Below are 24,105 nucleotides of genomic sequence, written 5' to 3' on the forward strand. Positions count from 1 at the left end.
GTTCTTCTTTTTCTAGTCCCTTAAGGTGTAGAGTTAGGTTACTTGGGATCTCTCCTGTTTCTAAACATAGGCATTTACTGCTCTGAACTTCCCTCTTAAAACTGCTTTTCTTGCACCCTCATAAGTTCTGATATGTTGTGTTTCCATTTTTGTCTCGAGAAGCTTATTTATTTTCCCTTTAATTTCTTCTTTGATCCACTAGTTGTTCAGGAATATCATGTTTTTAAGAGTTTTCAACTATGATTTCATGATTCTTTCTCATCTCTTGCTGCTATCAGTGTGCCAGACTCTATAAAGTCTCTATGCTCTATCAATCAGCTAAAGGTTAGAAATAAGAATTTATTGAACTTGCTAGAATTTTACATAAAATTAAATAAGGATCTGAGTGAGACCTTGAATGACAACTATCAATAAAATACATGAGCTTTTGTACATGGGCTTAGGCCAGTCCATTCCAGCATCCTAGGAGCCTTTCTTTGCTTGCTTCCTGGCGTTCTGCTGTGTTTGGAACAACTCAAAAACTGATCTAAAGAAAGTGATCAGTAATTAGCTCTCTAATTGCTAACAGACACTGGTAGCTAAGGATTCTGAAGTTCATCTATCTTACATAAAGTAACATAAGAATAAAGCCTTAGAAAGCCTCCTCACCATATGAAAAGCAGTTCTCCTTATTCCCCTGACAGTTGCTGGAAGAGTCAAGAGTTAGAAAGCTAGAGAATACAAATTCTCTACCTAGTCTTGCCTCTGCTGATTAATGAATTCATTTTGATACTGAAGCTAGATGGTAAATCTAGCTTTTTAGAAAACTTGAAAAATAGGTAAAGTTATGAAAATATAGCTACTCTGATACATGAATATAAGCTTATAGTGGGCTGATATTGAATGTCTTGTACAGTCATGTGTCACTTAACAACAGGGATACATTCTGAGAAACGTGTCATTAGGCAATTTTGTTGTCATGTGAACATCATAGAGTGCGCTTACACAAACCTAGATGTTGTAATCTACTACACACCTAGGCTATGTGGTACTAATCTCATGGGACCACTGTCGTATATGCAGACTGTTGTTGACAGAAACGTCATCACGCACCACATGACTGCTTTATCAATCAATGGTATTCATACACATTAGTCTCTCAAGAATTGGTTAAGCCAGTTTCAGTCCTCTAGAAACTAGTTACCACTCAGTACAAAACTGAGAATCCCATCTTGGAACATGGAGGTCAACCACCTGAGGGGCTTCCCTGCCATCTACTGGAGCTCCCAATCTATGGTAAGTCTCTTTTAAACTTTAACAAGAACTTCCAAATGTCAACAAAGAGTTAATACATACAGTTAATGACACAAAATGGGGTTTTAAAAAAATTGTATCAGACACACCAAATACCCACCAATTAAGTCTACTTTGACTTTAAAAACTAAAAAGAACACTGTACCCCCAACAACTTGACGTTCCTTTTGGGAGCAGCCCTGTCTATAATCTTAGCTCCAATTTTCCATTCCAAATCACAGCTAGGAATTTTAAAACACAATAAGGAAAATGAGAGATCTAATAAATAAAACAAGTTAGAGTCAAGTAGCCAAAGGCACAAAAATAAGGACACTATTTCACACTTATATTTTATGCTCCAAAGTTTATTTCAAAACTGCTTGTGTGCATCATTTCTGTCAAGAAGTTGTGGGCCCACTCTTTACTCAGCCCCATAAACTTGCAAGATCAGATCCAAAAATGGGCTACATAGTATTTCATACAACACCTCTGAAAAACTGCACCTCTGCATCTCTCTGAAGAGAGGAACCACAGATTTCATCAGACTCATGATGAGTCTAGGATTCATTAAATACACATATAGAAGACAAGGAAAAGGGGTTATGATGTGAGCAAAGAAATTAAGAGGAGCCATGGAAGGCAGCCACAATTAAACTTTGTAAAGAACTTTAGAAGAATGTAAATTTTCATTTCGTTAGTTCATTTCTGTAATATTTACTCATTTAAAAAAACATTAAGAGGTTGTCATTGTTTACTAGGCAATGGGGATGGGACACAGATAACATATAAATAAACACACAGTTCCCTCTCTCAAGGACCTTACCATTGAGCGAGAGAGACAAGCCATCTGAAGTGAGCAAGCCTTGGCATCATCCCATCCAATTCCAACGGGAAAAGGCACCGAGGGCATGGGTCCTCTGCATCTCTTTATCCTCTTTTTTTTTAGCCATCTACAACCCCTCCATTATTTTTATCCAACAAACTAGTGTGCCTACTCTGTGCCTGGCTGTATCCCAGACACTAGAATTTAGATGTATCTAGGAGGAGGGTCTAACTCCATAGAGTCTTGTTTTCCTACTCACGAGACAGTGCCACAAATGCTGAGGTCCTACAATATTTTCCTTAGGTTCCAGGCTTTAAAATAATTCTGAACTAAATTTTTAAAATATTAAATTAGGCACTGTTTTATACTTTACTGGATGTAATTTTAAACACATCACTATAAAGCTAATAAATCAATAAAAATTAGGTGAGATAAGTCAATGTTTTCCAAAGACAAACTAGGCTATACAGAAATGGGTTATATAGAATCATGGGAATAAAAAAATGAAAAAACAGCGAAGGGTACTTATTTGGAATCATAACTATAATGAAGCATCAGTTCCACAGGACAGTCCCTGCTACTTAACCCGCCTTAGCTCTGTGGTGCCCTGTTCTATGTCTGCTCTCCATCTTTCTCTACCAAAGTCAACAGTAATGTGAGGATCTGACTGCCAGAAGCCACAGCCCATGAAGGAAGTACACCACACTCTGCATTAGAATGTAACTGTGAAAGCATTTCCCAAGCAGCCATTTGGGGAGTCAGGACCACACATGCAACTTCCCGACATGAAGAGACAGGGTGTCCCCAGAAACTGAGACCTGTCAGGAACTAGTCCCATAAGGCCACCTCAAGAGTGTGCACAAGAGAGTGATCAAGCACAGCACCTGCATGTCAGCAGACACACACCTTCTTCAACAGTTCTGAAAAACACCGCAATAACTCACTCGGCCATTCGGAGTTCTGACTCTGTGCAGCAATGTGTATTCTGAACAACAGGATTCCAAATATTTTGTGTTAAAAAGTCTGTTCTAACTAGTGATTTTCTGTTTTGCAAACCAGTCTTTCTTCAACAGGTTTGTCTCTCCCCACTAAAAAGAAAAACCTCAAGAAAAATACCCAAGCAGATTTGATGTTTTCAACTCCCTAAATGTTTCCTATGCTACAACCTGAAGTGAATATAAGTGGTTTCAGTTTCTACACGTATTTCTGTATTGAAATAGTTACCGTTTTGGGTGGTTTGAAAAGCTCTTCTGAAGTTCCAAGAAACTAACCAGCTATCAAATAAATACCAGGACTGACTTTATTTTTTTTATCCAACATTAAAAACACATACACAAATCTCTACTTTAGAAGTTAACCTATTCCCTAAATACAAATAACCAAACATTCTGAAAGTTAAATACAATGAAAAACACGTGTGAGAAAAACACATAGGCAAAGGTCCTGGGCTTGCCCTTCCCCCCAGTTCTCCCAGGCAGCCGACATTTCAGAACCCCGCCCCCGACAACAACTTTCCAAAGGAGAAGAGAGCAGGCGGTGATGGTTAAATGCCCTCTGGGACTGCAGTGCAGCACCACAGAAACACAAGCCATTCTGTGATCTCTCCAAAAGAGGCCGTGCTGAGACAGTTACCTCTTGATCACTAAAGGGCCATGCTGTGTCTGGCATTATGCTAAGTACTTGACCTGTATTCACTCATCTAGTCCCTTCAACAATCCTGAAGGTAGGAACTAATACCATCCCTATTTCACAAATGGCAGTAACAGCAGAGACATGGGTTAGGGGCGAAGAAGAGGCAGGCGTGAGCCCTCTGCCTGTGGAGGAGCAGGTGAGGCCTCGCCAAGAGGGCGGCACGTCGGCAGGAGTGGTCTAGGCACAGGGATGGGAGACTGAAGGACCCTGAGGCAGGGCTGGATGTGGAATGTGACCAACAGCAAGGAGGCAGTGTGGCTGAAGCTGAGGGAGCAACTGGGAAAACAGTGGGAGGGAAAAGTCAGAGAAGAAGTGGGGAAACCAATCTTGAGGGCATGTTGGCCACTGTGAAGGTCTCTGGTTTTGATTGTGAATGAAATGGGAAGTCTTTAAAGTGTTTTGAGCAGAGGAGTGACATGAGGAGAGACTCAAATTTTAAAAGGAGCTGATAAGCATTGTTTTCCTTATGAGTGGTGGTTACTTGAAACTGCCACCTTGTTCTGCGGACCCCAGAAACTTCCCTCTCCTTACAGCTGTTCCCAACTGCAATTCCTGACTTACCCTCGCCCCCAGCCCCAGGGCCTCCCCGCACCTGCACCTGTCCACACCTGAGAAGTGTGGCGTGTGTGGCGGCAGGAAACAAAGGAAAGGAAAGCTGCCTCTAAAATCCCTCCTCTCCCGTCTTCTTTCTAAGATACACATACTCATGCCAGGCAGCCCAATTCCTAGCTGTTCTGACGAAATACCCAAAGACCCAGAGCTTGGGCCCTAGTCTGAAAAGCAGATGAACAGAGACTCCAATTTTTATTCACATACGACCTACAGTATCAGCCCTGCACACCTCTGTCCTTCCACACGGGATTTCAGAGGAAGGGAGTAAGAGGTGCACTAAGGCCCACTTAACACAAGACCCTGTCTAGTTAATAGTAGTAAGAGCCCTTAGAAAACTGCAAAGGTGCTATCAATCCTCCGGGGGAAGAAAATGATGAATGAGGCAGAGGGGCAACCTTCTGACCTGCACGAGGCCAGCAGATGCCCTAATCGGAAACTCCAGGGGATGGCCGTGGAAAGGGAGCAGGCAGGACAGTCTCCAGGCTCAGAGGACAGGCAAGGACAAGGGTCCCTGAGAGAGGTATCTAGTTTGACGTTCCAGACACTGGAACAGCACCAGAAAAAATTTCCAAAGGACCTGAAATTTACTTCTCACTTACTTATTCCTAAAAGAGCAGAGTGTGATTAAAAATGGGGGTGGGGGCAGGGGGAGAAATTTAAGCTCAATTATCAACATCAAAAAAAAACTACACATTCTTGTTCACTTTTTGAAACTAAAGAGGTCAAATGTTTTTTCTAACACCTGTTTGTTGGAGAATATTAGAATTAAAATGTTGGGAATCTGTTTTTCCACTAGTACTAAAAACTTTTGATTCTAAGGACTTAAATTAGTGATAGGCAAGGCTGGATGCACATGAGAATCCCACAAACCTTCTGGACGTGGGCCTCACCCAAGGCTATCAACTCCAGGAGTGGGGCCCAGGCAAGGTTGCCCGTTTGTTTTTAATCTCCCCTAGGTAAAACTGATGGGTGAGTTGAGAACCCCAGTTTAAATCTTACCATACCATTAGTACAGTAGGGTAAATTATACTTTGCAAAACAGTGTCGACATATATTTCATTTGATCTGAACCTTCTGACACAGTGAACAGAACAATAAGCACCAGAGCTAAAAATGCAGGAGGGAAAACACCAAAAACACAAAAGCCATTCCTATCATATTTTTCAGGCCTCTCACTGAAAAATCAATGATTGAGTTAGCCTGAAAAACCCATCAATATGGTACCTATAGATTATACCACTCATAACATTTCATGCTCAAGAATCTTTATTACAAATATTCAATTCAACAATAGCTTATTTATAAAACCCAGATGATTTTACTCAAGGTACAGAATTTCTGCTACCTGCTTCCCAAATGCTTAATTATATAACATTCACATTAGAAAGCCAGTAAGCTGTGAATACAGAACAAATACTGAATAAAGTGCTTTTATTTACAGAAGGTTCATGCCAGATCAATTATTTATTTATCTTCTTTATTATTATTATTTTTTTGCTGAGGAAGATGCCCCTGCGCTAACATCTGTGCCAATCTTCCGCTACTTTATATGTGGGATGCCACCACAGCACAGCTTGATGAGCGGGATGTGTAGGTTCGCACTGGGGATCCAAACCTATGAACCCCGGGCCACCGAAGCAGAGCATGTGAACCTAACCACTAAGCCACTGGGCTGGGCCCTGCCCAGATCAATTTTTAATTGTGACTTCTGAAATAACTGTCATTGCTCACAGGCATGTGAAACTTCAGAAAGTTTACAAGAGGATTTTCATTTTCTCTTTTGGTTTTATGTGACAAGTGATGATGTCACACTTTGAAAAAGATGTCTTTCAGAGTATGTGACCTTGCACTTGGCAGCTGGGTTGTGGAAGCTGTGTGCCACATTTCTCAGGATATGTTTTTCACTTCTCAACTGAATGCAGCATGTGTGATGCTGCCTGGGCCCCAGGCTGTAACATAGTTCATTCTGGTCAGATACCATGCAGGCAGGTTTTATGTTTACCTTTTTAAATGAAACAGACAAGGTACTACTTTAAAGCAGACCAAACTTCCTTCCGTATGGGTATAAGAGGCACAGATGATCCTTTAAAAATGTATAATCCCAAACTCTGCACTTGGGCCTAAAACTCTATAACAAAAGCCTAGGTCTCGGTCTTCTCATCTAGAGCCCATCAGGGCCATATGTCCCATGGCAAACGGCGTAAGAGAAACTAATACAAAATTTGACCAGATTCTGACTGCGGGAAGAGAAGGTCCAAGTCAGAAAACAGTGAAACATTACTACGGGATCTGTCTCTAATCAATCTAACTTTCAGAAGGCAAATGAAACCACACACTCAGATTTTGTGCAGCTTGGAAAGGACTGTAAAAAAAGTACATTAACAGCTTTTCTGGAATCAACCAGAAATAAAAGCAAGGAGTTATCAATTCATGACATACACTATAATAGATTTATATAAACCAAGGAGAAAATTTCTGATTTATGTCCTTTTGGACTATTTCAAAGTTCTGCCACAAAGGTTTTATGGCTCAGGTTGTACTGTCTGTACAGGAAGGAGTAATTCTTTTAAAAATTTTCAGGTTGGCCCAGTGGTAGTGGTTAAGTTCATGCACTTCACTTCAGTGGCCCAGGGTTTGCGGTTTGAATCCTGGGGGGGACCTATGCACCACTCATCAAGCCATGCTATGGTGGAATCCTACATACAAAACAGAGGATGACTGGCATCAGACGTTAGCTCAGGGACAATCTTCCTCACGGAAAAAAAAAAATTTCAAGGAGGAAACATTTAAATATTTGAACATATTATAACATGATGCTACAATCACAGTCCTTTTCATGGCCATCCAGTTCCTAAATTCTCTAAAAGCCTCTCTTATAAAAGGGAGTATGCTGAGATGTTTCATCACAGGACTAGGGCGGAGCAAGGAGCGACTGCGCTAAGTGCAGTAACTGTGGCTTCTAGTTTAACCACAACTCACGCTTGAACAGGCTAAGATTTCCAAAAAGTGGCATAGTATATGCACTATAACAGTATATAAATTAGTAGTCAAGAATGTCTCAATTTATGTTTTACTAATCTACTTTTTCACAAGACAAGGTAATTCTTTTCAGACAGACCAGCCTGTCATTTTTAAATTCATACTGGATTTTGAGATGGTCTTCACATTCAATCAGTTAGGTCAAAGAAACGAATAATTAAAGATACTTAAGAACACAATATTAAGATGTGCCCATAGCCTTGATCAGATCTTAAGGCATTAGTGAACCAGAAAAAATTAAGAACCACAGCTCTAAAATAAATACAAGTACAGACTTTCAACATGGAGAGGGCTAAATGCTCTCACCTCAGTGGATATAGGATAATTTTCAGCTGATTATCTGGTCTTAAAATTGTTTTTATTTTTAAAAAAATATAAGACTGACATACGTTGGCATGCATTTAATAGTGCAAAAATGCAGTGTGTTTCTATCATAGTGACCATCATCCCCAGACCATGATCAGGCATTACGGTTAAAAATGAAGTAAAAACAACCCTACACAGCATCTCAGTAATGTCTACAGTGGGATATCTGCCTTCTAGGCAATGAATAATATACATATTACTTTTTAAATTTTTATTTTGCAATAATTATAGATTCACAGGAGTTGCCAAAAAAAAAAAAAAAACACCAGGGAGATCTCATGTACTCTTCATCCAGGTTCCCCCAGTGGCAACATTTTGCTTAACTACAGTACAATGTAAAAACCAGGAAACTAACATTGGGACAGTGCACACAGCTTATTCAGATTTCATCATTTTACATGCACTCATTTGTGTGTATGCAGTTTCTGTGCAATTTTATCACATGTGTAGATTCATGTAACTGCCATTAGATACAGAAGTGTTCCATCACCACAAGGCTCCTTCGTGCTATCCCTTTATAGCCACACCACTCACGACCATCTCTAACCCCCAGCAACCACCAATCTGTTCTCCACATTTATAACTTTGTTTCTTCAAGAATCATATAAACACAATTATACAGTACAAAAGCTTTTGAGATCAGCTTTTTTCACTAAGCATAACTCCCCTGAGAGCCATCCAAGCTGTTGTATCAACAGATTGTCCCTTTTTATTGCTGCACGGTATTCCTTGGCAAGGATGTACCACAGTTTAACCATTCACCTGTTGAAGGACATCTGGGGTGTTTCCAGATTTTGGCCATTACAAATAAAGCTGCTATGAACATCCATGTACAGCTTTTTATGTGAACATAGGATTCACTTCTCTGGGATGAACATCCAGGATTGCAACTGCAGGGTTGCATCATAAGTACATATCTAGTTTTAGAAGAAACTGACAAACTATTTTCCAGAGTGGCTGTAGTAGTGATTCCTCTCATTATTCTTTTTCCTAATTGTTTTCGCTCTTCTAGGTCCTTGGCCTTTCCATAAAATTTTAGAATAATGTCTATGACTAGAAAAACTTTGCAGGGCTTTTGATAGGATTGCATTAAAACTATAGATTAACGTGAGGAGAACTGACATCTGTACTATGTTGTCTTCCAATTCATGAACATGATTTCTCTCTCCATTTATTTAGGTCTTCTTTGATTTCTTTCATTAGCATTTTGCAATTTTCAGTATAAATTATTTTTGTTACACTGTGTTTTGTTAGATGCATACATTTTCTTTGGCATGATGGTCATAGTACTGTGTTTTTAATTTTGGTCTCTACATGTGTTGTTCATGTATAGAAATACAATTGATTTTCATATGTTGATCTTATATCCTGTGATCTTGCTGAATTTATTTATTGGTTCTAGGAACTTTTCTGTAGATACTTTGAGATTTTCAATGTAGGCAATCATGTTATTGGCAGGCTGAGAGAGTTTTATTTCTCCCTTTCCAATCTGTATGCCTTCCAGCATTATGTTGAATAAGAGTGGTAAGTACTTCCTTGCCTTCTTTCTTTCTTTTTCTTTCTTTCTTTCTTTTTTTTTTTTTTTTGCTGAGGAAGATTTGCCCTGAGCCTAACATCTGTGTCAATCTTTCTCTATTTTGGACATGGGTCACCACCACAGCAAGGCTGTAAAGTGGTATAGGTTTGCACCCTGGATCTGAACCCGTGAACCCGGGTCACCGAAGTGGAGCATGCTGAACTTAACCATTACACCACGCAGCTGGTCCCTCTTTGCCTTGTTTCTGAATTTAGGGGGAAAGCATTCAGTCTTTCATCATTAAGTACATTAGCTGTAGGGTTTTTGTAGATGCTCTTTATTAAGTTGAGGATGTTCCCCTCTATTCCTAGTTTACTGAGAGCCAGCAAAGAGTATTATTTTAATGTAGGGCAAAATACAGATTTATGAAGAAAAGAACTCGAGTTTTTTACATACTCATATGCACAAGGACACTTCCTATAACTGTGGATAATCTCCATTAAATGCTCAACTGCAATTGTAAAGACTGTTATACACTATACTGTTATACAGTATACTGCTATACTCACTGACTCTAAATCTAAACCTCTGCACTGCATTAATACAGAGCCATGTTTTAAGTAATTTAGCTTTCAATGATATTGACTGCATATTAATTTACCAAATGATAAATTAATGCAGAGACTGACTTTTCATCTTTGAAACAGTTTATAAACTAGGAAGCATCTAATACAGGGGTTTTCAGTTCCAGAGCTGTAACATCCTAGGAAGCCTCTGAATCTCAAATGAGATGGCAAAGTTCTCAATACAAAATTAATTCATTTTAACTTAAAAATAAGATTAAAATTTTTAATGAAGTAGAAAAAAGTCATAATGTCAAGGTTTTACAACAACTGAAAAGTTGTGTGTGATCTAAGAAACGGTTTTCCCATTTTAGAGTTTCTCTAATGGAGAAATCTTTAAAGCACACTTTAGTTTTGTTTTTTAAAGCAGAGTAAGCTCTTTCCCAACGCTGCTTTGAGAATAACCCCTCACTTACCCAGAAATTCACTTGGAGCCTCACTACAAGCAGGCCACCCCACAGGGTGATGAAACCCATTAGTTTCAGAAGAGCCTGCTCTCTCCAGAGCAAAGGCATGAAGTGTGCCTTACCTCAGCAGGCACGGTTCATCCCCCTGCCTGTCTTTCCACTGTCTTAACTGATTCACCAAGCAGCAATAACGAGTTTTCCACCATGTACATGCTGCACTGCAATCTCTATTGCAGGAATTCCAAAGACTGCAAAGAGATTCCAGGATTTTTCACACAGATCATTTTTTCTCTTTCCTTTCTAACTCAGTGAAGTCAACTTAACACGCATTCTTGAAAGCCCATGGAAGCAGACGAAGCAAAGAGCTCCCCAAGCATGATCTAGCCACCCTTCTCTCCCCAAATCCCTATGTATGACAGAAAAGGGAGATGGCAGGTGGGGTTACACTGAAAGAGGCAATCAGAGCCCCAAAACCCAGCTGGCAGGAGCTTCTGTGGCGCTCCTTTCCAGAAGACACAGACTGAAAACAGGAAGGATTGTACCAAGACAACCATTAGAGGGATTAATTAATTACTCTCACCCTGTAAATCACCAAGCACGAACAAGCAGACATTCGTTCCAGGAAGGACGAGTGACTGTGGGCATTAGGGGCAAAGGTCTGCTGACAGTCTGTCAAATGCTAACACCAGATACCAGGACATCCCATTTGGCCACATCTTGCTCCTGTCCCACGTCCACTGGAGGCAGATGATAATACTCAGTCACCACATTCACAGACAGGCTATTAGGGACTCTCAAAGACAGAGATAAACAAACAACTAACAATCCCAAGCACCTAGGAAAAATGAGCACCATGAGAGAGGAAGCAAGGGCATCAAACAGAACTAATACCCCAGAAAACCCACTTTATGGAGAACTTCCAGAAGTGTTAAACCATGCTTCACAGAATGAATGAAATGCAGTCCTACAATGAAAATAAAATTAGTCTCACATCAGACTTTGCACTGGCAATTTTAGAAGCAAAAAGAAGACAGGAAAATATCTTCAAAGCTGGGAGAGATTTTGAATATGTATTTCTATACCGAGGCAAATTACCATTCAAATAAGAGCATACTTTTAGACAAGGACTTTGAGAATTTTTCACAAATACTCTCTAAAGGATTACAAACAAACAAACAAAAATAACCCAAGTGAAAGACAGGGAATTCAAGAATCAGTGGTAAATCAAGAAATTTGTAAAATTAAGTCCAAGTATTTATTATAAATAAATAAAAGCAAATAATAAATCTACTACTACAAAGGAAGTAAAAGCAAACTGTAGTTCTTGTTTGTAGGATAGAGGGAATGATATGGATGCTGATTAACTCTGGACATTAAGGGTAGACACTTTTACAAGAAAAACAGACTGCACGTCTTGCAAACCACTAGGGGAGGAAGAGCAAAGAAAACTTGAATAACCCAACAAAATACAGGATAAGGTAATAAATAATGAGGCAAATGAGAACCACAAAATAAGAGAACAAAAACATTCCAGTAATAATAAATATGAATGGATTAAATTCACCTATTAAAAGACTGACTCACAGATTGGACACAAAACACAGCTACATAGTGTTTAAAAAAGATAAACCTGAAACAGAATGACAGAATACACAGCAATAAGCATCAAATAAGTACAGTTTCATACTGATAAAAGATATAGCTCATCATATAAAATTATAAACTTTTATATACCTAACATAGCTTGAAAACAACATGTATAAAAAAATACATTATTAAAATACAAAATTCACAGATTAGGAGACTAGCATAATTCTCTCAGAAAGTAACAGACCAGAATAAAAACATAATACAAAGGAACAAATTTTAACAACCTTAATTATGTATAAAAACTTGGTATGTACTAAAAATACAAATATTTTATTTGTATTTTAGGCAATAGTCACCAAAAATTACTATGCATTAAGCCACAGAGAAAATCTAAAAATATTCCCCAAAGCAGAAACCAATTGGGCATATTTATTAACTGCAACGTACTAAAATTACAGATTCAAAATCAAATACATAAAAGGAAAAATAAATCTATCCACTTTGAATTTCTTTCAAAAACCAAAAACCTTTTGGGTTAAACAAGAAACAAAACAGTAAAGATAAACTTTAGCAATGAATAACAATGACTGCAGAGTAAAACCCCTAGGATGCTACCAGAGACTGTGGGAGAAGACAATAGACAGCTTTAAGTTATTTCTTAGATAGAAATCAGGACAATAAAGAAAAAAGATTTCAATTCAAGACACTTAAAAAAAAGAAACTCAATGATCCTGGAAAGAGTTAATAAAAATGAAAGAAAAAGTAATGATGTAGAAAACAAAAGTGCAGTTGATAAATTAAAAAAAAAATCAGGTTCTTCGAAAAGCATAACGAAATAGATAATTCCTGCACTAAGTCTCAACGTTGAGGACGAGTGTACTCTTAAAACACTTACTTGTAAAATTGAACCAAAGTTGTTTTATTTAGCAAGATCTGGTAATTTAATGAAATGACTGATTTTAATCTTTGTTCCAATTAATTTTGCTAAAGATTTGTGAAAAATCACTGATTGATTTCGGCACAATAAACTAATACTACATTAACAGAAAGATAACTGTTCATTTGTTTTTTTAAAGCAATTCTCTATTTATTTCAATCACACAGTTAGACCAATGAATTGAAATAAATACAAATAAAGACACCTATGAACTCCACCCAATCCTACTTTACCAACAAAAGGTAACCATTTGTCAGACTGGTGAGCATCCTTCCAGACAATTTTCTCTTGCTTTTTAAAAACCTTTTAGATGTTTTATTATGCAGTATTTAAGGGGGGAAAAACCAAAATAAAGAACATTGCAATGAACACCTGTGTACCAACCAGCCAACTCAGGAAATAAACATCACCAGTACAGTTGAAACCCTCTAGGTATGCCTGCCCCTCAGAAGTATCTATCTTGATGTCATGCATTCTTCATACTTTACTACATGTGCATGCACCCTTAAACACTTTATAACACTGCTCTGCATGTTTTAAACTTTTATATAATACTATATGTACTCTTTACCAATTTGTTTTTCTTAAACATAATGTGTGTAAACTCCAGCCATGCTAACATACATAGTTTATTATTTTTCACCAACATACAGAGTTTCATCACATGAATATTGAACAATTTATTCTGCAGATGAATACTCAATAACACTGTTAAAAACATTATTGGGAAATCTCGTGTACATGAGTGAGAGCTTCTCTAGAGTGTGTACATAAGAGTAGAATTGCTGAGTCTCAGGATGTGCATATATTTATTTTTTTTATTGAGGTCATAATAGTTTATAACATTGTGAAATTTAAGTTGTATATTATTATTTGTCAGTCACCATATATATGTGCCCCTTTACCCCTTATGTCCACCCCCAACCCTCTTCCCCTCCCATAACAACTAATCTGTCCTCTTTGTCCATGTTTTTGTTTATCTTCCACATATAAGTGAAATCATACAGTGTTTGTCTTTCTCTGTCTGGCTTATTTCGCTTAACATAATCCCCTCAAGGTCCAACCGTGTTGTTACAAACGGGATGACTTTGTCTTTTTTTTATGGCTGAGTAGTATTCCACTGTATGTGTATATTTTTAACTTTACTAGGTACTGACAAATTGTATTCTACATAGTACAAGAGTTCCTGATGATCTATAGTCTTACCTACATTGGTGTTGTCTGACTTTAGTTTTTCCCAACATGAAAAGTAGGAAACGGTATCTTATTGTGGTTATGATTTACCTTTCCCTGATTATTAGTGAAGCTGAACATCTTTTTCAAGTTCAAACATTTATGTTTCCTCTTCTGTAAATTCTTGGCTTCATTTTCTGATTAGAGCTGCAACACTAATCAAAAACTTCTAGCTCAAATACTCTAATGAAAGACTTCAGTAAAGCCTGGTTATCTATAGTGGGCAGAAACCATTCATTAACCCTTCCTTTTCCAGAACACACAGTCTAACATGAAAAGCAGTGTCTTGCTGTACAGAGTATTCAGATAAGCCAGTATGCTTCAATGTACTCTTCAATGTATGTATTTAATCTTCTGTAACCTGCATTTCAAATGATCAGAATGCAAATGAAAGACTCGTATCTATGAAGTTTGACATATGTGCATATAATATCAGGGCATATTTTTACAAGATTAAACCAAAAATTTAAATAGCTGATGACATCTTCAGATTAATAAATCCTTAAAAAGTAAAAATAAATTCCTACATGACCTTCAGGTATGACCCCAAGGGGACAAAGTTGAGACAAGCTGAAAACCAGTAAACATTTCCACCACAAGTAGATAACTCATGACAAGAGAGTGAGAGCACAAAAATGTGTTGGAGTAAAGGGAGAGGGTAGCTGGGAATGCCAAGGGATACCACTATTCTGGAAACCACCATATACCAAGCACTCTGTATGCCAATTTCCTATTCCGTACAATGAGATGGACAATAACCACCACACAAGTCGCTGTGAAAAGTAAACAAGATAATATGGGAATACAATCTGATCTAATTCTATTTTATGGATGAAGAAATGAAGTAGAGAGAGGTCAAGCACACTGTTCAAGGTCACAATTAATAAATGATTCCAAAAGCCCAAATTCTTCACACTGCACTCTAATATTCATAGTACCTTTCCAATAGGTGTCTTAATGACTGTGAAAGGGTATTCAGAGGAAGGAGACGACTAGGGTCACTACTAGAAGAATCTAAGAAAAGAGGAAAAGTACTCAGACCTTAAAAAAAACTACAACAAGCAGATGAGAGGTTACCTTAAATGATAACCTCTCATTTTCCCTTGTGCTGACAAATATACTTTAGACATTTGCCATCTAAAGGGTAAAATTAAGTAACTGCCAGCTTTAGGGATATATGGCATTCATGAAACCCCATCTGTTAATTAAGACACATTTAATAGAAATTCTCTTGAAAATTATTTTTAGATAAACAACAAGTGATTTGACCAACTACACTCTAGCTGGTAGAAATCGAGTGGGCAAATACTGGAAGAAGGTTACCTACCTACTGCGGGTGCATCATACTCATCACCAAGCAGAATTTCTGGAGCAGAATATGCAAGAGATCCACAGCTTGTAGTGAGCTTCTTCCCTGGTTGAAATTTGTTGCTGAAACCAAAGTCTGTCAGCTTTACAAGACCTTGTTTTTCAAAGAAGACCACATTCTCTGGTTTTAAGTCTCTGTGAACCACATGGAGTTTATGGCAATAAGATATAGCATGAACTATCTGAGCAAAGTACTTCTTGGCCAAGTCTTCATTAAGTCCCTCCTCATGTTTCATTATGTAATCAAACATATCTCCTCCATCTCCAAGTTCTAGAATAAGATATAGTTTGGTCTGGGTGTCAATAACTTCATAGAGGCGTACGATGTTGGGATGCTGCACTAGTTTCATGCATCTCACTTCTTGGAAAAGATGACCAGTGGCTAGAGTGTCCAATTTTGTCTTGTCAATAACTTTTACTGCCACTTTTTCACCTGTAAAGACATGCCTGGCAAGTTTAACCACTGCAAAATGACCTCGACCCAAGGTTTTATCCAGATCATATAATCCAGCAATCTTTCCATCATACCCTCGCTTGAATCCTGCCATGCTGGTCCGACAGAAGAAAAAATATTTAGACTGTGTGAAATGGATCTTCTCATATAAGAATATCTGGTGAAAATAAGGAATTCATTTTCAATGTCACCATGGACATCTACAAAATAAGAGGAACAAAATTAAGTTTCTGTAACTTTTCCTTTTATAGTTTCATTTTAAAAAAAATTTTGGTTTAAGAGAAGCTTGAAGTAAATAAATTGAGATATAAAATGAGTCAGGGCAATTTATAATAACCTATTAATATATTCAGGGCTTACATTATAAAGGTTGAGAATTTAAATACCATATTAAATTTTGCAAACTGAAAAAAATCAGTTTGTTGAAACAATTTTTTGGCAATGTCAGATATAAGAAAATTGGCAAGTCTGATAAGACATGTTTTAAAAAAACATTTTTCAAAAGTAATTTCAATTAGCATCGTAAAAAACAAGGCAAGAATTGACAAGGGAAAACACAAAGAATAAACACTTAGACAGAAAGCCAACAACTCTTCTTGTTACTCCAAGACTAGCACCATTTCCTATAAATACAAAAAATCCCTTCCGTGAAGCCTTCTCTAACTCTCCCAGCTGTCTGACCAAAATCTGTGCTTTTACCCACTATGCTACAATGTCTCTGTAAATTAATTTCAGAACCAAAACTAAATCATTAATCCTGTGTCGATTAAGATTTGTAAAATAAGAAACCAGTATGATGTAAAGGTTCTGGAGAAAAAGCAAAATTTCTTCTATATGGTATATTATTCTTGTTATCTGAGCTAGTAATTTTAATAAGATTAACAGGAAAATCCAAATGGAAAGATCTTGCTTAATTTGGACAGTAGTTCCCCAAAAGAAAGTTTAATTCAGGCATATTAATTTTCAAAAATAGAAAACTCTAATCTAACTCCAGGGGGCAGAAAACTATCTTCAAATCTGTAACTTCAATTAATCATAAGGGCAGTAATTATACTTAAAATTCTACCCAAGTCCATGTTTCTACAGTACAAACTTGCAAATGCAACTTTAGCTGTCAAAACAAACTTCTTCAGGCTGCCCCCAAGTTATATAATATTGCTTTTTCATGTATCACTTCAGTTTAGACATTTTCCTGGAATGTGGCATACAAATCAGATTTAATAAATAAATCTGAGTTTGTTTAAATTTTAATTTAATTAGATTTTATTTTTAATTTTATTTTCTTACAAAGCAATAAATTAATATACAGATAAGGAAAAACAGATCTTTTCTTAGGGTCTCAGACACCCAGAGATAATCACTATTAATAGCTCAATGCTTCTCTTCCCAGAACTGTGCGAGCAAAGGGGCGGAGTGGAATAATTTGTAATCCACTTGCAAGTTCATGGGAAAGGATCTTACAGGGTCTCCTCATAACGACAGACTACCTTGTAGTGAAATGATTAGTCACTCTCACTATCAACAAACTTACTTTTTTTTAATACTTTTTTTAGGTACACATATGCCTTTTCATTGTCTATGAAACTATAATTGTATACCTAAAAACAGGACATTATGATTAACTGGAGGTTGGGAGGAAAAATATCCTTGTTATTGAACATCTTTTTAAATACTAGTCCACTGTCTAATTCTACTATTAAGTGCATTTTGAGTTAGCACAGGAAATAATTAAGTCGTTTTTTGATCTTTGAGGATCTTGCAGTGCCCAAGAATCATTCTGAACATCAATGCCAAATGTTAAGAGGTGGCTTATATAAAGTAAAGGTGACTCCGTACCGGCTCCAAGACATACCCTGCAAACTGCATACTGAATAATCCTTATTACTGTGTTTTCTTGGTTGCTTCTTTCTCCTAAAAGAAAATACAGAGAAAGATTTCAGTTTAGTTCTATTTGTTTTAACTTCGCTTAAAATCAAATATATACCCGAAGACTGGATCCAGGCAAACATACAAAAATGGCAAATTTGTCTTTAGTAACCCAGTCTTCCATTATCTTTCTCCCCTCCATGAATTACAACTCACTCAAGGAATGTCTAGTAAACAGGAATTTCACAAAGGAGAGAGAAAAACTGTTCCAGGTAGACAGGTTAGAAATGATTATTCCACTGGAATTCTAGAGGAGGAAACAATAATAATGAACAACAGTAAATCCTCTATTTTCTAAATGCCTCCTGGATAACAGGCACCAAATCCCCATTTCACTAAATCCTCACTAAGAGCCTGCAAGGTGGGCAAATGAGGCTCAACTTGCCCAATAGGCAGCAGTCCACGGCTCTAATCGGCTCAGCCTGGCTTCAAAGCCCAACCTGCCTGCAGGAGCCCCTCCAGGCTCACGAAACACTCTCTCCAATAGCCAAGGAGGGCAACTTTTCAAACACTGTCTTCGAGCAGGCCAGCAGAAGTCAATTACAATGCCAGCATCGGGGAACACACAGAACACTTTCACATGGGAAGTTTTCTATTTGATAGTAAACAAGAACTATCACTATGAACAGAGAGAATGTGAGCAGATCACTGATATCTCAGTTTGCAGCACAGCAATGGAGTACTGACTGAAGGCCTCGCAGGCCTTTCCCCAACACTGAAATGTCACATAAAGAACTGAAAGGCCCAAACATTCATACTCAGCCAAGGCAATTTACACAATACACTAAAGGTGAGTGTCCAGGTAATACTGAGCTCAGGCTCACGTGAGCTCGGGGGAAAAGGAGTGCAATGAGGTAGGGTAAAGCAGACACGAAAGCTGAAAGAGGTAAGAAAGAGAGGTGGACGTGAAAAACAAGTCTACTGCTGGGAACGAGGGGATGAAGAGAGAGGAGATAACTCTGCGGCACAACGGGGCCAGCAAAGTCATAGGCACAGGTGAACCCTGGGATGCCTACCTGGTCCTTCAGCTCCAGGGGGCATACGGTAGCTCCTCCCATTACCCTTGCCTGCTTCTCTCTTTCCAACAGCCTGTGCTTCATCCACAGTCCCTGGGGCCAGGCAGTGTGGTAGCCCAGTGTGCCTGAGCACTGGCTCTGAAGGCCAATGGCTGGGTGTGAATCCCAGCTCACCAATCACTAGCCAGGAGACCTGAGCAAAACCTGATCTCTCTGTATGGTCAGTTTCCTCATTAGAAAATGTGAGTAGTAAGAGTGCAACCTCATAGGTAGTGGTGAGGATTAAATGAGTTAATATGGGTCAAGTGTTTAGAATAAAGCCCAGCATAGACTAAGCAGTCAGTAAATACCAGCTACCACCACCACCATCATTGTGATAATGATGGCATCCTCGCCCACTCAAGTAGAAATTCTTTTAGTCTTCTAGGCTACTTCAAGAGAATGAATTTATGGAGCTATTATCTCTTTGCTTTCATTAAAAATTCTGCTGTTCAGTTTCCTACAACGTATTAAATTGAAAATGGGTCCTTAAGATTGATAAAGGAAATAATGTGTCCAGTTGGGCATCAAAGTCTGACGATTTCTCAATAAAACATCCCCCAAAATCTAAGTATTTGCTGTTAAAATGATTCAAAGATGATTCTCTATCAAATCTATCCTTTCAAAAAGGACTAAATATTCCCTTACATTTTTTCCCATCAAAGTCATGCAGTCTTATAGAAAATATGGAAAATACAGAACAGGAAGGAGAAAGAATAAAGAGGCATCCATATTCCTACCCTAAGATCAGCACTATTAATATTTTGGTGGTCTTTCTACAAATATTTATATACAGCTGCTTCTTTGTTTTACAAACGTGTGATCATTCTATACATAACTATGTATCTTGCAGCCTACTTTTTCCACTTGACCTATCACTTTCCTTTCAGTATTTTTGTTTTAATTATGAAATAAATATCTGTGCAGTACAAGAAAAAAATACATTTAGAACATATAGATTGGCAAAAAGAGAGGGGACTTTAAAAAAATCATCCATTATTCGACCCTCTGTTAACATTTTGGTACACAGCCTTCCAAATTTTTTTGTATGTATAATATATGCCCAGATACAAATTTTTTAATAAAATGAGATAATACACACAGACATACACACACGGGGATCGGGGGGCGACTGTAACCATTTTTTAAGTATTTCTCTCCACAATACAAGTTCACTTTAGAAAATTTAGAAAATGCAGAAAAGCACAACGGAGGAAAAAAAAACAACTGTAATCTCATCTAGGCTGACCTCTCTTCAGGTGTGAATATATATCATTTGTATCTATGCTTCTTTACAAAGCTAAAACAGTGTATATGGAGTTTGACAATTACTTTTCCTCTACTTCATATGATGAACATTTTTCCATGCACTAAGTTCTTCTAAATCAGTATTTTTAATGTCTATATGGCTAAGATGACATCTTTTAAAACAGCAAAACTACTAATTAGGCCATTCTAGAGCAGTCTTACTTAGCATATGCTCACATATGCATATAACAAGGCAGGACCTAAATGAAACAGACCAACTAGTCAAGAGTGTTTATAATATGGAAATTCATGTTTGAAAAACAAGCACTGGTATGTGTTGCAAGAATACACCCATGTTCTCCCAGCTAAAGAGAGCAGAAGCAACTGAAGTGTGCGGGTGTGGCTGGAGAAGAGGAAGGAAGTGTGGGTGGCCCTACACACGTTTTGCAAGCTGCTGAAAACAGTTGTAGAACCAGCCTCTGTTAAACCTACAGTTAATGTGGAATTCACCCTGTTGTTCTTGTCAAAATTCACGTTTAGCTCTTCATTGACATCATCACCACTGCAGCGTGGTCTGTATATCAAACAAATGTCTCCTACTCACACCTCTCCCAGGAGAGGTGAGGACAAAACAGCACTTTGCCCCAAGGTGGCTCTGTGCAGATAACCACTATGAACCAAAGCAGGGCACGAGAAACTAGAGGAGTTGAACAAAAAGGGCCACGGGCAAAAATCAGGGTACTTCCATAGCCTCTCTACATTTTGTTTGGGATATTATAAATTACCCCCCAAAATCAGACCACCAATATTCAAATATACAAAAACCTCCCAAACAAATTACATGCTTTTAAAAAAAATCTGTGCCAATGTTCTCCCTCTAATACAGACAACTAAAACAAGAATTTCTTGCAAAGTCACACTAAAATTGTATTTAAGCTTCTTACATATGGAAATTATCTGGAATCCTTTACGAATACCAAAAAATAAAAACTTTAATTCTTACTCAAGGGAAATATCAGACTAAACTGTATGTTTATAGAAAAGTTAAGTGGAGGAACTAACGATCTCTCAATGAATATTACCACCCTGATCTTACCGCTAAAATTTCAAATACACCTACAACAAAAATGGTATAGGCTGCAAGGAACACAGGAGACTGAATCCTCCAGGATACCCAGGTCAAGTAAAATAAACCCAACCCTACCATGCAGCCGCCACCGCTGCTCTTTTTATCCAAAGTCAACAAGATTGCACATTTCTGGACAAGCACTTCTCCTCCCAGTTGTTGTCAATATAAGCTATAAATCGAAGATGAAGAAACCACAAATAGGTCAACAGGTCCTAAGTTATGGAAGAAACCAGCATTTTTCACTGGATTAGTTGAATGTACTATGTGGTTATCACGCAGTATATCATGTAGCATCAGTCTGCAGTCACTGGACGGAATTAAGATGGGAACTATAAATTAAAAGGTTAAAGTCAACTATTTATTGTGAGAAATGTCCTAAAAGGCAAAATTGTACCTCCAAATATCTAAGAAAGCACTTTCCAAGGGAAGGTAACCACCTATTACAGCATGTGCTGAAAGTTTTCTTCCAAGTAGGCAATTTTAACAGACTCAGGGCCATTGAGGTGACCAGGAATGCCAGGCTGAAGACCCTGCTCCAGCCTCTCAAGGCAGTGACTGGGCTGCCAATGCAGATCAATTCCTTGAAGTGCTGGTTTGAGTAATCTTTATTTCTTCTAAGTAAAACAAGCTATAGCCCAGGATATATCAAGGAATTTGAACGTACTCAGGAGTCTGGCGATTTATTAACTGATGTAGAGTAGTACTCAGTATTTGTAGAGAGAAAGGGGTTAACATCCAAGCCACAAAACCTACACCGGCACAGATATAAGTTCAAATTCCTCAACAGAATTGCCTCATTAAAGTGATGAAAAATGTTAAGCATGTCACCATTTCTACCTAAGGGTATGTGAGACTTAAAAAATTAGTATGGTGACAGCCCTGGTATAAAGTGCTCGAATAATAAATGATGACCTAAGCAAAAGCTAGTGTGTAGGAAATACTCCAAAATAAATAAAGCCAACCCACAATTACTCCTTTGCCAAGAAAACAGAATCTAAGTTGGAACTTAGGGAGAATTTAAAAACTTAATAATCTAAATCTCTCTTCCAAAGCTTTTATTAACACTGTCAAAACTCATGTTAACTCCCTATCATCTTTTTTCCCCCTGCTGCTACTGTGATGAAAATAGTCATTAAAAAATGGTCAGGGGCCAGCCCCGTGGCCAAGTGGTTAAGTTCGCGCGCTCCGCTTCAGCAGCCCAGGGTTTTGACAGTTTGGATCCTGGGCGCGGACACGGCACTGCTCATCAGGCCATGCTGAGGTGGTGTCCCACATGCCACAACTGGAAGGACCCACAAGTAAAAATATACAACTGTGTACCGGGGCACTTTGGGGAGAAAAAGGAAAAATAAAATCTTTAAAAAAAAAAGGAAACTGGTCAAAAAAGAATGTTGGAATAGAAAAAAATCAACTAATCCATAAACAAAAATAGTGGCACCTAACATTTCACTGACTTTGATTTGAAAAACATAATCATTTGGGGATTCTCTTACACTGCTGGGACTGAAAATTACCTTTCTGAAAAGCAACTTGGCAATGTATGTATCAAGAGCGTTAAAATAATTAATATCCTTGATTCAGTAATCTTACTACTAGATTTATGTCTTTCAGAAATAAAGATGTGGACAAATATTTATATTCAACAATGTTCTATGATATCTATATATGCAAAAAAATCAGAAAAACCCTAAGGGTCTACAATAAGGAAATTGTTAAATAAATCACAGTAAACCTAACATCAACACTATGCTGCTATATTTTGAGGCTATTTAATCTCATGGAGAAATTCTCACAAGAAAAGGTTAATTAAAAAATTCACATACTAAATTTGATGGCATATGATACCAATGTTTTAAAAAAGCATATAATTTGTCTGCATATATATATATCAAAAATATCAAAATGTTAAATTGGTAAGATTATAGAATTTTTTTTTCTTTATGCTTTTCTCTTCAAGTTTCTGGCAATAAACGTATGCTGCTTTTATAATCTAGGAAGGCAGAGGTTATTAAAATTTTAACTTTCTGAACATAATTATTCCTTCAACTTACTTTTCCATTGAGATTATGAAATACACCAATTTCCCTGAAAATATATTGTCTGAAGCCTACTTATGTAACCTTAAGAAATAAGACATATTCAATGAAATATTTTGCTTCCCATGAGGGATGCGATTCCTTCAGGCTGAGGAAAGAACAGGAACCACATCTATTTTCATTAGCAAATATTTGAGCACTAATTGTGAAGGACACAACACAGTTCCTGTCCTTTAGAATCTTACAGATATCTACATATAAAAAGATAAGTAATTGTACGAGTCAGCCTAGGCGAGGTATGTCCAAGGAAGAGTAGAGAATATTAGAGGCAGGATCCCCAAGGACAGGGGCAGCCCACAGACCAGGGCTTACCAACTTCAATGGTGGCGGGGAGTGGACCACCACTCCCAAAAGTGGGGGGACCATGCGGCAGAGAGTGCACGTGGCTGGCTAGCTTCAGAAAGGAGAACACTAGCTTGGGTGAAGTTATAATTTAGGGTAGAAGTGAGATAAGTTTAGCAGGGTTAAGAAGGCTGATCCTGAAAAATACCTAATGGCTCACCATCTGGGAATCCGTGATGAACTCTCACCTTCTCAAAACTAAGGGAAAACCTGACATACTAAATAACTCACCACATTATCTTTGAATTATATTTAAGGTTAATTAAAGTGTCATTAAAGAGTTAAAAAAGCACAGAAGGAGCTTCTCATCACAGAGCTGATGTGAGGCCTCAACAGCAGAGGAAAACTCTCAAGGTATTAACAGAAAAGCAACCGAA

General features: G+C 37.8%; 1 protein-coding gene across 6 annotated transcripts in view; it reads right to left on the minus strand.

Annotated features, from left to right (window-relative positions):
• The window catches only part of SNRK (SNF related kinase), a 60,684-nt gene that overhangs the window by 29,065 nt on the left and 7,514 nt on the right, over positions 1-24,105 (minus strand). For 2 of the 6 annotated variants that reach the window (XM_070575693.1, XM_070575689.1), the window contains 3 exons: positions 17,785-17,843; positions 16,007-16,132; positions 15,438-15,911 (listed from right to left, as the gene is read on the minus strand). In XM_070575693.1, the coding sequence (XP_070431794.1) occupies positions 15,438-15,911; positions 16,007-16,079 (547 nt within the window). In that variant the 5' untranslated portion in view covers positions 16,080-16,132; positions 17,785-17,843. Of the gene's footprint in view, positions 1-15,437; positions 16,133-17,768; positions 17,844-24,105 lie in introns of all 6 variants that reach the window. The other 4 variants (XM_070575691.1, XM_070575692.1, XM_070575694.1 and 1 more) reach the window with 3 other exon arrangements.

Source organism: Equus przewalskii, chromosome 15 (genome assembly GCF_037783145.1).
Source record: "Equus przewalskii isolate Varuska chromosome 15, EquPr2, whole genome shotgun sequence".
Lineage (NCBI taxonomy): Eukaryota > Metazoa > Chordata > Mammalia > Perissodactyla > Equidae > Equus > Equus przewalskii.